The following is a 16,877-nucleotide window of genomic DNA, read 5'->3' as shown; positions in this document are numbered from 1 at the left end:
TTTGTAGCATTCCGTACCATACTCTTTCTGAAAAAGAATGATGTAATCTCTTCTACAGAACCTCGGTTAAAGTTCTCTGAAATACATACACTGGATTGCCCAAATTTCTGCTTTACTCAGGATTAAATCAGCATTTCTGTAATTTTTGCATCTAAAAATCAACTTCTACCTCCTCACTTCACACAGAAATTTTAAGCTCCGATTACTAAAACTTAAAGAAGAGAAATAAGTTCCTATCACAGTGTATTTGACTACTGTCTCATTAACGTTTACCAAATCAAGGAATGGCCTGAATGTCACAAAAGATTTGGCAAGTACCACAGTGAGTTCATATTATACAATTGGTACCATTAACTGTCTGTGAACAAAAAACATTTTTGCTAAGTATTATTGCAAAAATGGCCCATTGTTATTCGATGCACTGAATTTATATTGAGCAAAGGTATTACTTTGTCAAACTTTGTCGAAATACATTCAAGAACAAAGCAATTTTCACTGCATGTGGCATATAAGGCTGAACATCATGACTGTGATAATGGGAACTGCAGATGCTGGAGAATCCAAGATAATAAAATGTGAGGCTGGATGAACACAGCAGGCCCAGTAGCATCTCAGGAGCACAAAAGCTGACGTTTTGGGCCTAGACCCTTCATCAGAGAGGGGGATGGGGTGAGGGTTCTGCAATAAATAGGGAGTGAGGGGGAGGCGGACCAAAGATGGAGAGAAAAGATGATAGGTGAAGAGGAGAGTATAGGTGGGGAGGTAGGGAGGGGATAGGTCAGTCCAGGGAAGACGGACAGGTCAAGGAGGTGGGATAAGGTTAGTAGGTAGGAGATGGAGGTGCGGCTTGTGGTGGGAGGAAGGGATGGGTGAGAGGAAGAACAGGTTAGGGAGGCAGAGACAGGTTGGACTGGTTTTGGGATGCAGTGGGTGGAGGGGAAGAGCTGGGCTGGTTGTGTGGTGCAGTGGGGGAAGGGGACGAACTGGGCTGGTTTTGGGATGCGGTGGGGGAAGGGGAGATTTTGAAGCTGGTGAAGTCCACATTGATACCATTGGGCCACAGGGTTCCCAAGCGGAATATGCGTTGCTGTTCCTGCAACTTTCGGGTGGCATCATTGTGGCACTGCAGGAGGCCCATGATGGGCATATCATCTAAAGAATGGGAGGGGGAGTGGAAATGGTTTGCGACTGGGAGGTGCAGTTGTTTATTGCGAACCGAGCGGAGGTGTTCTGCAAAGCGGTTCCCAAGCCTCCGCTTGGTTTCCCCAATGTAGAGGAAGCCACACCGGGTATAATGGATGCAGTATACCACACTGGCAGATGTGCAGGTAAACCTCTGCTTAATATGGAAAGTCATCTTGGGGCCTGGGATAGGGGTGAGGGAGGTGGTGTGGGGGCAAGTGTAGCATTTCCTGCGGTTGCAGGGGAAGGTGCCGGGTGTGGTGGGGTTGGAGGGCAGTGTGGAGCGAACAAGGGAGTCACGGAGAGAGTGGTCTCTCCGGAAAGCAGACAAGGGTGGGGATGGAAAAATGTCTTGGGTGGTGGGGTCGGATTGTAGATGGCGGAAGTGTCGGAGGATGATGCGTTTTATCCAGAGGTTGGTGGGGTGGCGTGTGAGAACGAGGGGGATCCTCTGAGCGGTTGTGGCGGGGGTGGGGTGTGAGGGATGTGTTGCGGGAAATGCGAGAGATGCGGTCAAGGGCGCTCTCGAGCACTGTGGGGGGAAAGCTGCGGTCCTTGAAGAACTTGGACATCTGGGATGTGCGGGAGTGGAATGCCTCATCCTGGGAGCAGATGCAGCGGAGGTGGAGGAATTGGGAATAGGGGATGGAATTTTTGCAGGAGGGTGGGTGGGAGGAGGTGTATTCTAGGTAGCTGTGAAGGTCGGCGGGCTTGAAATGGACATCAGTTACAAGCTGGTTGCCTGAGATGGAGACTGAGAGGTCCAGGAAGGTGAGGGATGTGCTGGAGATGGCCCAGGTGAACTGAAGGTTGGGGTGGAAGGTGTTGGTGAAGTGGATGAACTGTTCGAGCTCCTCTGGGGAGCAAGAGGCGGCGCCGATATAGTCATCAATGTAACGGAGGAAGAGGTGGGGTTTGGGGCCTGTGTAGGTGCAGAAGAGGGGCTGTTCCACGTAACCTACAAAGAGGCAGGCATAGCTGGGGCCCATGCGGGTACCCATGGCCACCCCCTATGTCTGTAGGAAGTGGGAGGAATCAAGAGAGAAGTTGTTGAGAGTGAGGACGAGTTCGGCTAGGCAGATGAGGGTGTCGGTGGAGGGGGACTGGTCAGGCCTGCGGGACAGGAAGAAGCGGCGGGCCTCGAGGCCATCTGCATGCGGAATACAGGTGTATAGGGACTGGACGTCCATGGTGAAAATGAGGTGTTGGGGGCCAGGGAATTGGAAGTCCTGGAGGAGGTGGAGGGCGTGGGTGGTGTCACGGACGTAGGTAGGGAGCTCCTGGACCAAAGGAGAGAAAATGGAGTCCAGATAGGTGGAGATGAGTTCGGTGGGGCAGGAACAGGCTGAGACAATGGTTCGACCAGGGCAGGCAGGTTTGTGGATTTTGGGAAGGAGATAGAAACGGGCCGTGCGGGGTTGGGGAACAACGAGGAGGATGTGGGTGGGAGGTCTCCTGAGGTGATGAGGTCATGAATGGTGTTGGAGATGATGGTTTGGTGCTCAAGGGTGTGGTCATTATCGAGGGGGCGGTAGGAGGTGTCGTCGGAGAGTTGGCGTTTGGCCTTGGCGACGTAGAGGTCAGTGCGCCATACTACCACTGCGCCACCCTTGTCTGTGGGTTTGATGGTGAGGTATCATGACTCTTGTACGACCTCTCAATCTCCACTAGAACTTGGACATGGTCCTTTTTAAAAATAAAAAATGAGTGTGTCCATGTCCCACTGTCCAATCTACTCATATTATAATCAGAGGTATTAATCCAAAGTAGAAATCAGCACAATTGCACTGGTAATTGCTCTCTGATAAAAAAGGGAAATTAAAGGGCCCAGCGTTGAACTGAAGACATTTGAAGATGCAAATCAGAAATGCTGTGCACAATTTTAAATTGCAATATAACTGTTTGCTGACATTACTAATGTTAGGAAGACTGCATTTGTCACCCTTGCTATCTATTATAATTTGTGATTGCAACTTTTTGTGGTAATGGTGTTTCTACAGTGACGTTGCAAATAAGTATGGAGTTCAAGACTTCTTACAAATCCATTGGGACTTATTTGTCTAACTCAAACCGGTAGGGTCTAGGAGGGAAACTAAGTTGGAGATACTGGGGCCAACTGCTGTTTAGAATCCTCAGTATTAGAGAGTACAGGGGAAGAATATGCTGCAATATTGGTGAATTGCTGGGCTGCAGCCGAGAAGCAGTATATACAAGAGCCACTGTACACTAATCATGTAGGCAAGTATTGATTCCAATGACACAAGCTTTACATAAGAATGTTTCCTTAAAAATTTAAATATCCTATTTCACATTTAAGTGGAACCTAAATTCTATCAAATATTTAATATCCCCCCAGTCCACTGTAATTGCTGCTCTAAACTGAATGCGCAGCTTTTCAATCCCTATTCTGTTTCATAGCAGTCCCATCTATTGATCTGTTCCCGTGCTCAAGGTTAGCTAACATAAGGATAACTTAAAATTACTCCAGTTGCAACATGACCTGCTAGACCCCAGACTAGCAGAAGAGTTTCTCCTGATGTTAACTTGAACATATACTGTCAGCATGATCAGTTTAGGCAGTAACTTGCAGTGGTTGGTGTTGAAGAAGCACTAGTGTTCTGGCAATTATGTGTTGAGTGAGGGGAGATTAGAATAGGCAGAGCTTTCCAGTGACAACTGATCCTGATTGATCAGGAGCAAAACAGGTGAATGAAGAACAAACCTACTGGTAATGTGGCAATTATAGAAAATAATTTAAAATCATGAGCACGACGGGGATTTAAACATTGCCATCAGTACATAATACGGCAGTGGACCAAAAGCTTGATTAATCGAGTAGGATTTGAGGAGTGCCTTAAAAGATGTCACAAAGCCTGCAAAGGCCAACCTGCTTTTACCTATTAGTTTAAAAAAAACCACACTGATACTTGATTCAGACTTATGCTGCGTTTGAATGCCTGATTCACATGACCGTATTGTGCTCATCAGCTGTAATCGATAACTCAGATAGCTGTGTAGTTATAGCTCATGAATGCTGGCTTGCAGGAGCTGGAAACTCGAAGAACTATTCTTAAGTGCTTTGAGGGATAAAGGGTTAAGAGGAACAATAAACTTTCCATTGCAGGACAAATGCTTTCCATAGTTTCACAGTTCCAGCAACACCAACCATGTCACAATAACATTGTAGCCTGAACGGTCTTTAGTCTTCGGTGTCTTGTTTTGTCTAATCCACATCCATTAGACAGCTCTGGATGTTTCTACATATTTAAAAGGTGCTCCACTGGATGCAATCTCATGTCCATTGATTTTTTTAAAATTAAAAGGTGCAGCAAAATAATCTGGATCGGCAGAGGTGCTGAACAGGTTTTTTTATTATTGCTGAAAGTAAGGAAGAACTGATTAGCTGCATCTAGAAGGGGAGTTTGGGTATTATTCAAGTCCATTGTTCAGTTAATTTATTCAGATTGTTCTCAAACCTGCAAGCTGTACGCACTCAAATATTTCCCACTTCTTTAAGCTGACACATATGTAAAGTAATTACAGGAGTTCTTTCTCAAAAAATGAATGGACCCAAGGGAAGCAATTTGTATTTTTAGGCTAAAAATTCAACTTTAACTCCACTAAAGGTGTTGAACACAATTTTGCTTGTTAAATAATAGTAATTTGCATCATTGCGGGTTTAGATAACAACGCCGTCCAGGGCTTCTTGATATGTGACTAATATACAAGAAATAAAGTCCTTTCCATAGATTTGTTCAGCTTTAAAACAAAATACTTTCAGGATTGTAGCCTAAGCAAACATCTCTTGAGACTACCTTGGTATTTTTTTTTAAGATGCTGAAACATTAAAGTAGGATGCCGTACAAGCTTTCAGGAGATGAATGACGGTGTTGTCAGAAAAAATTGCATGAACAATTTGAAGTACAGTAGAGAATGAGCTGGCAAGACTTCCAGTCACCAGTCAAGTCTTGATTTAGAGGATATTATGACGGCAGAGTTGAGAAAACCAGAAATGCTTGGAGGTCATATTCTTGTCGAAACTACATCAGGTTTAAAGGGAATGACTGGTCTACGGACTTCTGTCAGTAATGCAGAGACTAACATTGTGAGTGGCACACAACCAAAGCCTCAACAAAAACGACATCTCTGCAATGCAAATTACAGCTCGTTGGATATCAGATTTGGATATGAAAAGTCAGTCTACCCTATCGTTTTCTTCTATAAAGATAAGTAGTTGATACTATGGTTATGTCGGAGAGCACTATTTAGAGTTCTGATGAGATTGCGAGCTGGCCCAAAATTGAAAGTTAATGTTCGCATTGAAAATGGATCCTGTTTCACATGTTATACGTGTAAATGAATCTATCCTTTTTAATACTAGCAATGCAAACTTGTCGAAAATAGTTCATTTTACTGACCTCCTTGGGGAATAAAGCTAAAACGTTGTGAACACTGACGTTTGAAAATAAGATAGCTTGCCATGGTCTTATGCTGATTTACCCTGCAGGATGTTTACACTGAGCTGTCATTCTAACTAAAGCTCATTGAGATTTTCCTGCTTGCTCACATCCATGCATCCTGGTGGGTAAAGGTTACTAACAGGTCCAGAAACATAACTGAGCTGAAACCACGAGGAAGTGGGTTCTGTGAGGGGCCCCCTGTTTTGTGTAACTGGTGTAAAATACATTGCTACAGTTACCTGGTCCTGTTTGCCTGATGTTTGATGTTAATATTGCATCATGATCAGAACCTTGATTCGAACCTCTTGGTGTGTATAAAATTTGAACATATAAGCTTGAAATTTGACATATATCCACAGAATGCAAGAGAGCTTGGAGGTCTGTTTCCATACTGCATGGCTATGACTAGCACTCAGGCATGTGAAGTAATTACTGAAAGGAATCTCTCTAAATAAAGATGTGGTAGAAAATGTGTAACATACGCTATATTTAAATGATAGGTGATCAAATGATTTGAAATAGGAAACTTGCATTAAATGGATAGATATTAATATTTCCAGAATATTGCATCTTTTCAGTGTGAATACTGAAGATTATTATATCCCAACATTTAACAAGTCCAGCCAGTAAAGCAAAAAAAACTGAGCTATGACACATTCCTGAAACTTCAAAATAATTTTTTTGTTTGACTTATGTAAGAGTAGGATTGCCTTTGATCAAGTCAGTATTGAACAGTGCCTTGTGCACAGCATTTTCAGCTTTTAATTTCAAATATTAGCACAACTGTCAAAGACCATCCTAGCTTAATACAGCAAAGAAAACCAAAAGTTTCAGCTTGAGATATAAATATCAATGGGAATAATGATTGAGCCTTACAAAAGCAAACAAGATACAAATGTTTTGTTCTCAAGTAATCCACAAGGATAAAAACCTAACATTCACTGCTTAGTGAAAGACATCCTATTGAATTGTTACCCAGTTCACGTGTGGAATGAACTTCCTGAGGAAATGCTGGATGTGGGTACAATTACAATATTTAAAAGACATTTGTGTAAGTACTTGAATAGGAAAAGTTTGGAGGGATATGGGCCAGGAGCAGGCAGGTGGAACTAGTTTAGCTTGGAATTATGTTCACCATGAACTGGTTGGACCAAAGCATCTGTTTGGAAGAGGTATAACTCTGACTCTATAATGCCAAAACTGAATTGTGAGCAGCTAAACTAATAATAATCATATTGCTTCCAATCATGTTTGCCATGTAAAGCAAAACTATATGCAGTATGTATGCAAGAAGTGTCTTCTAATATTTTGAAAATTGATCCTAAATTCTAAACAGTCAGAAAATAAGACCATTACACTTGCTGCCAGAGCTAGAAGAACTTCAAAAGGAGTTTGCAAACCAACTACCAAGCTAAAAGCAGAGAACTGCAAACGCTGGAAATCTGAAATTAAAACAAGTGTGCTGGAGACACTCAGCAGGGCTGACAGCATCTGTAGAGAGAAACAAAGTTAAACGGAGCTTCTAAATCACTGAATTCGATACGTTGACTGTGTTTCTCCCTGCGGATGCTGCCAGACCTGCTGAGTTTCTCCAGTACTCTTTCTGTTCTACCAAAATATCATGCTCTATAAACCCTTATAGGATAGTGATAACATGTTAACTGCTGTCTTCTGTTTCTGACATGATGCTCCAGTTTATTTAAAAGAAAAACATATTTCTTCACAAATAAACTGTCTTAATTTTAATCAGAATTAATATATTAGGATTCTTGGAGTCAGAAAGACTTGTTAAAGTCTTCATATATTTGCTTCTGCACCTTTGACTCTTTCCTTGCTTGCACTCTGAGCTCAGAAATGGCTGGACATTTAAGCGACCTTCAGCTCATAACCAATACTCTGTCATCTCTCGTTTTCCGCAAATGGGTCCCCATCTCTTTCAAATTATCCGTTTTGACAGATTTATGAAAATAAAGACTGAACACTTTCAAATGTGGCTGTACTGCCCCAGTTTGCAGGAATTGCACTTTTCAACAGCGAGGCAGCACAGTTCTTCACTCACGCACCTCAGCAGTTTGATGAAATTCATCCCCAACTTTCAGTTCAACAAGACCAAATTCTTCACTTAACATCCCCTGTATCCTAGATTCCATAAGAAAATTTCAAGAAAATCAGGCTACTGTCCTTCAGAAAACCAGACTTGCTTACACAGCAGAGTGGTCTGACAAACGAAAGTGCGTTGTTAGAGAAATTTGTAGAGAACCCGAACAAAGTAAGGAAAAGTAGTGAACTGTTGTTCTTCTTGCATTGATTGGTTCCATTTTCTGGTTAACTAGAAATCTGATACTTGGACTATGTTCTAATAAACATTCCTGTGAGCCTGTCAATATGTGACTCTTAATTAATGTGAAACTTGACTGTACCTTCCTTACACAATTATGGATGACAAAGTGAATATATCCCAGTTTTTTAAATTTCTCCTCAATCTTCCCCCATCAACACTGGCAATATCCTAATGAAGCTCTACTGCAGTTATCCACTTCAGCATTATTTTCCAAAGGGAAAACCAGATCGGCACTCATTTCTCTATCTCATCCCAAGGCAATGCCTTGCATAGATTCCTAACCTTACATTCATTTGGCACAGGAAATTAAGAGTGTAATTTCACTTTTTAATGGTGTTTTTCCTCCATTTACTTTGTGTTATACTTGGGATCTTCTTCTTCCTGCACTCCATTTACTTCATTCTTCTTCTCCCTGTATATAAGTTATGATATGCTGGTTTGCTTGTGCTATGCATTTGCACTATCCCTAGCAATTGTGCGTTCTCAATTTTGTTTTAACTGCTCCCTAATTTCAGGATCTGCTGGGAAATGGTCTTATTGCTCCTCTGCTGAAGCACAAATTCCAGAACACCATTTGCAGGATCTAGTTAATTTAAGAAAAAGCCAATCACCCCTTGCCTTCAGTTGTACTTTCATTGAAGTTACCATTTTACTTTGTAATGCCACAGCCTTCATCTTTGCATCATGTCTCTTACTGTTTTATATACTTCTTGAAGACCAGTAATACTATATACCACTCCATCAATTATGGTTTAAGTCCAGGAACACAGTAAGCAATTCAACCCTCAAGTCTGTTTACTACTGATCGGTACCACAGCTCTATTTCTTGAAACTCTTGTCAAAGAAAATCCTATCAATCTTGGTATTAACAACTTCATATGGGTTGGAATTCTAGATTTCCACTATCCTTGGGAAAAGTGATCCCTGGCTTCGCACTTCAGTGGGAAATCTGAAAAGTAATGCACAAATGCCCAAGCAAAATTCCTTCACACAAGAATTTCTGATCAGTGACTGGTAAAAGAGTATACAACAGACAGGTCTCTAATTTCTTTAGACTACCTCTGGGGAAAGGTTAGCATTAAAAATGAAGAACTGGTGCATGCTTGTATTTTTAAATGCTGTAGATGCTGCTCCTACTCTCACTGTGCGTTCGGCAGACAAATCAATTTCAATGAAATATCACTATTCAATGTGCTTTAGGTAACATTGTTAATTATAGCTACATTTCAGCAGTTATGAGTTATGAATCTCAGCAAACTGGGAAAGGGAACATAGATATACAGGTTAAATCAACTTGCAGGATCTCTAATGATGTTTAATTTGGATTTTTGAACTGTGAAGATTTATATATCTCATGACAAGCTAGAGGGAAGGAAGGACAGACTTCATGTCCTTCAAGTCTAAAGATGAGAAACTTTTATCCAGCTTAAACTATTTTGAGAAAATTAGGATAAGGCAAAGAATGCTGTTAAGAACTCGCACTTATTAGGGAAGATTTTCAAATTGCTGCCTACACGTAAAATTGACGTTAAGGGTTTTCTGCACTCAATCTCCATCATAGAAACTGCCTGATATGCATCTTCTATGGCTAGTTTTATAATTTGCAAAATGCCTTTCAACTGCCTATATTAAACAGTTTCAGATCAAAGTAGACCAATCCTCAGGACCTGAACAAATGTATCCCAGGGCACTTCCCATGGGAAGCTAGGGAAGAAACCGTGGAGGCCCTGGTGCAGATATTTTTATCATCAATAGCCACGGGTGAGGTGCTGGGAGAGCGGAGGGTGATTAATGTTGTGCCATTATTTAATAAAGGGCTACAAGGAAAAGACAGGGTGCTACAGACCAGTGAGCCTGACGTCAGTGGCGATAAATTCTTGGAGGAGATTCTGAGAGTATTTGGAAAGGTAAGGACCAATTACGGGCATTCAGCATGGGTTTGTGTGAGAAATCGTGTCTCACAAACTTGATTAAGTCTTTTGAAGATGTCTCCAAGAAGATAGATGAAGGCAGAGCGTTTGATGTTGCCTGTATGGACTTTAGCAAGGCCTTCAATGAGATTCCGCATGGTAGGCTGGCTAGTAAGGTTAGATCACATGAGATCCAGGGAGATCTGGCCAATCGGATGCAAAATTGGCTTGATGGTAGGAAACAGAAGGTGATGGTGGAGGGCTGTTTTTCAAAACAGTGACCTGAGACCAGCGGCGTGTGGTAAGGTTCAGTGCTGGGTCCACTGTTGTTCGTCATTTACAGGAATATTTGGATGAGAATGTCAGAAACATGATTAGTAAGTTTGTGGTTGATACCAAAATCGGTGGTATGTGGACCCACGATCTTCATCAATTGGGCCAGCGGACCAAGAAACTACAGATGGAGTTAAATTTAGATATTTGCAAGGTGTTGCATTTTGGTGCAACAAATCACAGCAAGATTTATACAGCTAATGGTTGGGCATTGGGCAGTAGTGTCAAAGAGACAGACTTAAGGGTGTAGGTACATTGTTCTTTGAAAGTGGCATCACAGGCAGACAGGGTGATGAAGGAAGCATTTGACACACTTGCCTTCATTGGTTAGAGCGCTGAACATAGAAGTTGTAACTGGTCATGTTACTGCTGTACAAAATAATGTAAAGGCCACATTTGGAGTGCTGAATCCAGTTCTCATTGCCCTGCTGTAGAAAGAACATTATTAAACTGGGAAGGGTGCAAAAATGATTTACAAGAATGTTATCCAAAGTGGAGGGCTTGAGTTACAAAGAAAGGCTGGGAGCCTTTTCCCTGGAGTGTAGGAGGCTGAGGGGAGACCTTAGAGGTTTATAAAATCATGAGGGGCATAGACCAGGTGAATAGCCAACGTCTTCTCCCTAGGGTGGGGGGAGTCCAAAACGGGGGTGGGGGGGGCATAGATTTAAGGTGAGAGGAGAAAGATTTTTCACAATGTGGTGCACGTATGGATCGAGCTGCTGGAGAAAGTGGTGGACGCGAGTACTGTACAACTTTTAAAAGGCAGTTGGATAGGGACATGGATAAGATATGTTTAGAGGGAAATGGCCCAAATTCAGACAAATGAGACTAGTTCAGTTTGAGAAACCTGGTCGCATAGACAAGTCGGACCAAACAAACACAGTCTGTTTCCCTGCTGTATGATTCTATGACTGTAACTGGTTTTCAAGAAATTATGAGACTAAAGCTTTAACTAGTTCAATGGACCAACAATAGAAATTTTTAGCAGATATTTAAGGAAAAGTTGGTTTTACAATCAAGACGTTGCTGTGGTTCAGCAATAATATTCTAAGACATTGGCTATCTGCTTATAATCTTGACTGAAAATCAGCAGCAGCATTTCGGGATTGACGATAGGGGATTCACAATATTTCTCATGTATGCTTCTCAGGAAGGTGTCAGGAAACAAAGCGCTTCAATGCTGGCATGATCTGTGCATTAATTTAGCAATTTAATGCTTTCTCTCTAATGTTCGCAGGAGAGGCAATATTTTTCTTCCAAAAGTAACATTGTAAATCCATTACATTACCTGAGCTCCCAAGTTGCTTGTAAAACCTGTACTCTAAATGAAGTTGTGGCGCTCGTGACTTGATGGGTTCCTGAAATTAAACCAATACACGGACATTAGGCAGAGCCACACACATTCATTCGTCTTCAATATGACTGACACAAAATGATGATCTACATCATTAACGATTCAATCATAGCATTTGAACATACAACAATAATTCAATTTTAGCTGAGATCAGTAAGGAAATCATAGAACATGTTGCAAAAGAAGGACCAAAAAAGCTATTTGTTAATCAATCACTGCACACTGGAGAATAATAGGCTCCTTACAAATATCAGTCCAGGAATATCAAGCACAGAACATGTAACAGCACTTCAGTTCAGCGGGCACCATCTGCCATGTTGTAGATTCTAGCTAGTCTATTCAAACAAAAGATCTAGAAATATTTAAGAAAACAAGGTGTAGAGCTGGATGAACGCAGTAGGCCAAGCAGTAGAAGGGTCTAAGCCCGAAACGTCAGGTTTCCTGCTCCTCTGATACTGCTTCGCCTGTGTTCATTCAGCTCTACACCTTGTTATCTGATTCTCCAGCATCTGCAGTTCCTACTATCTAGGAATATTTCCATGCTCAGTCTATAGTGCACCAACTGGAAGGCCAGAATAACTGTCTGACCTTAGCACAAATACTGGGAACTAGACAATCTCTTAAGATTGTGCTACTGACTTTGATTACAGGTAAATCCCAGATCAATTATGAACAGATCTGACCAACATAAGTTCCTATGATGACATAATCCAGGGCAGTGAAGTTTTGTTTCAAATAAATCAAATAACCTCATAATGGATCCAACTTTGATAACATTAAAACTCCCAGTCTAACCTCCAATTCTAATTTTTTTTAAAAATTTAACCAACTCTTTGCTTTTTAACTAGCATTACTGAAACTTGGTGTGATCCTGTTTGTCCATGCTGCATCCTCCCAAGGGTTAGAATATCCTTCCTGAAAGTCAGTGTAGAGAATACAAAGCTCGATATAACAATGATAAAAGCTCTGATTTGTTCACAATGAACACCAAGCAGAATCTAACTTCATTTCCCTTGTAAACTTAAACCATTGCTATACTCAGAGTTCAATGTTTAATTTTTTTACATTTCCTCACAAAAACTGATCATTTGCATATTAGTATGTTGTCTATTCATGATTTTGGTTCTTTCTTCAACTCTAGATAACCACACTGAGTTGAGTTTGCACTTAATGTTTCTAGTTTCCTAAACAGATGCAACCATTTCCAAAATCACATCACATTGTTCCTCAATATTTATTATGGACAAGGTTTATGACTTAGAATGAAACATTTTCCTTTCAACGCTCAAGTTATTAACAGGATCCTAAGAGCAACTCCCTATTTGCAGTCACTTCTTATTCCTTTAGCCATGTGGGCATTTTTATATCACGAGTGTCTCTGCTTTGTTCCTTAAAACAGTAGTTGCCCAACACTTGATCTGAAGTTTCCTCCATTACTCATGCCTAACTATTGACTGTAAAGATGAAATAGTTACAAATGATGAGATTTTTCAAGTTAACTATCATTCAAGAGTTTTCTAGCAGCAGATAAATGTCTTCACAAATCATTTATAAAACAAACAAACAAATAAGCAAACATTCTCAAAATTAGACATCTCCTATCTGTAGGATTTTAGGCAGCTTTATGGGTAAGGGATTATCTTGCATTAAGAATTTAACAAGGGTGCAAGTAAGCAGATTGAAGTCAATATTATACTGTTATCAATATTCATAATCAAGTACATGTCTCTGAGAACAGGCAAGGGATTTAAGTATAACTTGACATCAGCAGGATGTGCACAATTTTTGATCTAACTTGGATTGTACTTTCATGGGAAATTGCACAATTATCCAAGATGTATCGCCAGATTAGTGGTCAGTGAGGTAGATCGACTTGCTACTTAGGAAGCGATCTGAACAGACACTTCAGTGTGACACTAACAGCACCCTCCCTCATTGAAGGCTGCTGTGTTTTTGTTAAAACAGAAGGTGTTAAACCGAGGCCCCACCTGCCTTTTCAGGTGAATGCAACAGGTTTCATGGCAAATATGGCATTAACTTGTCATTTACTGTTTGTGGGATCTTGCTGTGCAAAGTAAGCACTGCTCTACAACTATGACAGCACCTCAAGTGATATTTTAATCGAGCATTTCAGACATGCTGGAGGATGCTAAAGTGTTGTTTAATCACTGTATGAAGAAGTTCCTTCTAAACTGTGCTCCTCTATCCCCAGCTTAGCCACAACCTATATTCAATCACTCTGGAGCTCATTAATATCATCTAAGCTAGTTTATTTATTGACTTTCAGATTTTAAACTCTCTCAATTAATATATCTTGAAAGCTCCTTTCCCCACATAAATATCTCTACTACTGCGTCATATCTCAGAACAAAAGTGTGCAATCCTAATTATTAATGCAGCTGTTTACACATCCAACAACAAAATATCACCTACACATGGTTAAAGGGCAAGCAGGTTGTCATTAAGAAAAAAAAAGAGTATTCTCATAAACCATACTTGACTTTCTCATACCAACTTTTGTGAGCTCTTGAACTAATGCTCAAGCAGTCCACTTCCATGACAGCGCAAGTCCTAGTTGTATTGCCAGCAATTGCTCATAATCAACAGTTATACATCAACGTTCTGCTGGAGAGTCAATCTTCCATGCTTTAGTATGGTCATGGGCCATCATACAAAACAGCAGTCCTGGCAGGAAATACACCAGACACGGTAACAATAGTCGGGAGTGAGGAGGTTAAAAACGGGAACTCATTAAAGTCAAGACGCATACAGGAGCACAAGCTTTATACAAGCAGAAAAATAACAAATGCAGTTTAGTGAGCTTTGTCACCAGGCTGCAAAGTTGTATTATGGATTCTTTTGGCAATCAAAGCAAAATATTGCAGATTGTCATGAAATAAGGCCCAGCACACAAACAGCAGGTAACTAAGCTCTACAGATTTAATCTTCACGCTTATTGGCAAACATCTTTAGGACATTTCATTGCACAGAGAACACTTTAGAATTCACACGATTGCTTTTGACAAGATACATCAGTGAGATCACCAAAACACTCCAAGGGGTTCTACTAATTACTTTGTCTAACAGCAACATACAAACTAATTCACATTCACAAAAGTACCAATGTCTGCTTGCATCCCAAAATGTGCATGAGGAAAAGAATTATGTACTTACCAGTTTGATTGCTACGTATTCATTTGTGTAGAGATTTTTGCCTGCAAGAAAATGAAATGAAACATTTAGACAGTGAAAATCATACAGTTCTCTGCATACTAGTGCATAATGCATAGAAAGCTACTATGTCAGAGATAGAGAGAAAAATTTATATCTAAAAATAGTGAGGAAAACCATCAGCCATCTTCAGGATAAGAAAGTCCATTACCTCTCCATCAAAGCTATGTGTCAATGACGTACTGGGAACACAGAATCAGCAATTGTGGATTCTAGCTATAAATCAGGTCTGGATCATCTATTCTACAGTCCACTGTAGTCCTCAGGGAATGCTGCTCTTTCATGTTAAAATGGAGAGAGACACAGATTTCCTCGAGATCTGGTTGCTTCAAGATAGACTTTGAAAATCCTGCAGTATTAGTGGAAAGAAAAAGAGGGATGGCTCTCGGACCTTATCAGGAATCTCATGATTGTTCTCTCTTCTGACATCTACGAAGCTCCCAAGTTCAATTGAATCAGTTCAACTCCATTTTTATGGGTTGCAAATTGACAATTCAGGACATTTGAAAACTGGGAATGGAATTGTTACTTCACTTTAGCTCAGTAACAAGGGATACAGCAGGTAATTGGGAAATATCACATTCACGGCATATCAAGGTCCATGGTAAACTGAGTTAAGATACGCTTTTGAAGCAATGCAGAAACAGCTCCACTCGGTATCAGACTCTCCAGGGCTTAATAGGAAACATGAGTAGGAGTTTGAGTTCCAAGATTGTCACAATGGACTCAAAACATAAACTGTTTCTCTCTCCAAAGATGCTGCCAGGCCAGAGTTTTTCCAGTGCTTTGTTTTTATTTGTGATAGAAACTTGATTCTGTGTGAACCTAAAGCAGCAGATAACGGGAAATGTGCCTTCAATATGAAAAAAAAACAGCCTTCACCAGCCAGGGGAAAAATTGCATAAAGTTGTTTTAACAGTCATACTTCAGAATATGCGGTTTGCTTTAATTACAAGGGATTTTCACTGGCACAAGAAAATGGCTTCTCTAGGGAAATTAGGGATGGGCAACAAATGCTGAAAGACCCACATCACATGAACGAAGAATGAACCACTGAATGCTCAGTTTAGGATCACAAAACTGCTAATCTGCATCTTATAGTTTACAGCACACTAGCAACCACATAATGACTGCAGTCCACGTAATGCAGTTAACACCCAATGGGGCATTCCCTTCTGATCAGCCCAGTGAAAGAACAGCGATATAGTTCCAAATCAGAAGGTGTGAAACAGATGGAAGAACACTTACAGGTGGTGGCATTTCCATGAGCTTGCTATTCTTGATGCTCTAGCTCAAGGGTCTAGATGTTGTTATCAATGGAATATTGAACAAATGACTGTTGAATCTTGCAGATAGTATGGGGTCATTTAGCTCTGTCTACAGCATGCTGCTTCTGTTGTTTGGCATGAATGTAATCCTGTGCTATAGCTTCACCAGATTGTTTTGAAATTCAGTGCCAATGTTTAAACCAGGATTAGTCTCCTAACTAGATGGTAATAGCTATGCTGAACTGATGTAAGACAAGAGTGACCGCTAGTCATCATGGTAGCATTTGGACAAGTGTGGTATTAAGGTACTCTAGCAAAACTGGAGTTAATATTCCACCACTTCCTCTGGCAGCTCATCCCACATACACACCATTTCCTACGTGAAAAAGCTGTTCCTTGGGTCCCTTTTTAAAATCTTTTCCCTCTTACCCTAAAACTAAGTCCTCTCGTTTAGGACTCCTGTACTCTTGGAAAAGGGCTTGGCTATTCACCCTATCGATACCTCATGATTTTATAAAGCTCTAAGGTCACCATTCAGCCTCCTACATTCCAGTGAAAAAAGCCCCAGTCTCTGCAGCCTTTCCTTATAACACCAGTCTTCCAGTCTCTCAATTACTAGGATAGAAAAGATTTAGTGGCAAGTGGGGCTGGTTCAGTTTAGAAAACCTGGTTGGCATCGACAAGTTGTGCCAAAGGGACTGCTTCCATGCTCCATGAGTCTAACTAGAATCAGATGAAAACACTAACAGTCCAGTTCAGGTTTTGATCAATGGAAACTCCCAGGACATTGTGAGTGGG

At 40.9% G+C, this 16,877-nt stretch overlaps 1 protein-coding gene across 4 annotated transcripts in view; it reads right to left on the bottom strand.

Moving 5' to 3' along the window:
• LOC125446836 (casein kinase I-like) overlaps positions 1 to 16,877 on the bottom strand; it is a 185,761-nt gene that overhangs the window by 98,905 nt on the left and 69,979 nt on the right. For all 4 annotated transcript variants that reach the window (XM_048520725.2, XM_048520727.2, XM_048520728.2 and 1 more), the window contains exons 4-5: positions 14,755 to 14,795; positions 11,515 to 11,584 (exon numbers count right to left, since the gene is read on the bottom strand). In XM_048520725.2, the coding sequence (XP_048376682.1) occupies positions 11,515 to 11,584; positions 14,755 to 14,795 (111 nt within the window). The remainder of the gene's footprint in view (positions 1 to 11,514; positions 11,585 to 14,754; positions 14,796 to 16,877) is intronic.

This window comes from Stegostoma tigrinum, chromosome 36 (assembly GCF_030684315.1).
Source record: "Stegostoma tigrinum isolate sSteTig4 chromosome 36, sSteTig4.hap1, whole genome shotgun sequence".
NCBI classification, from domain to species: Eukaryota; Metazoa; Chordata; class Chondrichthyes; order Orectolobiformes; family Stegostomatidae; genus Stegostoma; species Stegostoma tigrinum.
Note: the sequence above shows the minus strand (reverse complement) of the source record. Positions and strands in the feature narration are given on the sequence as shown.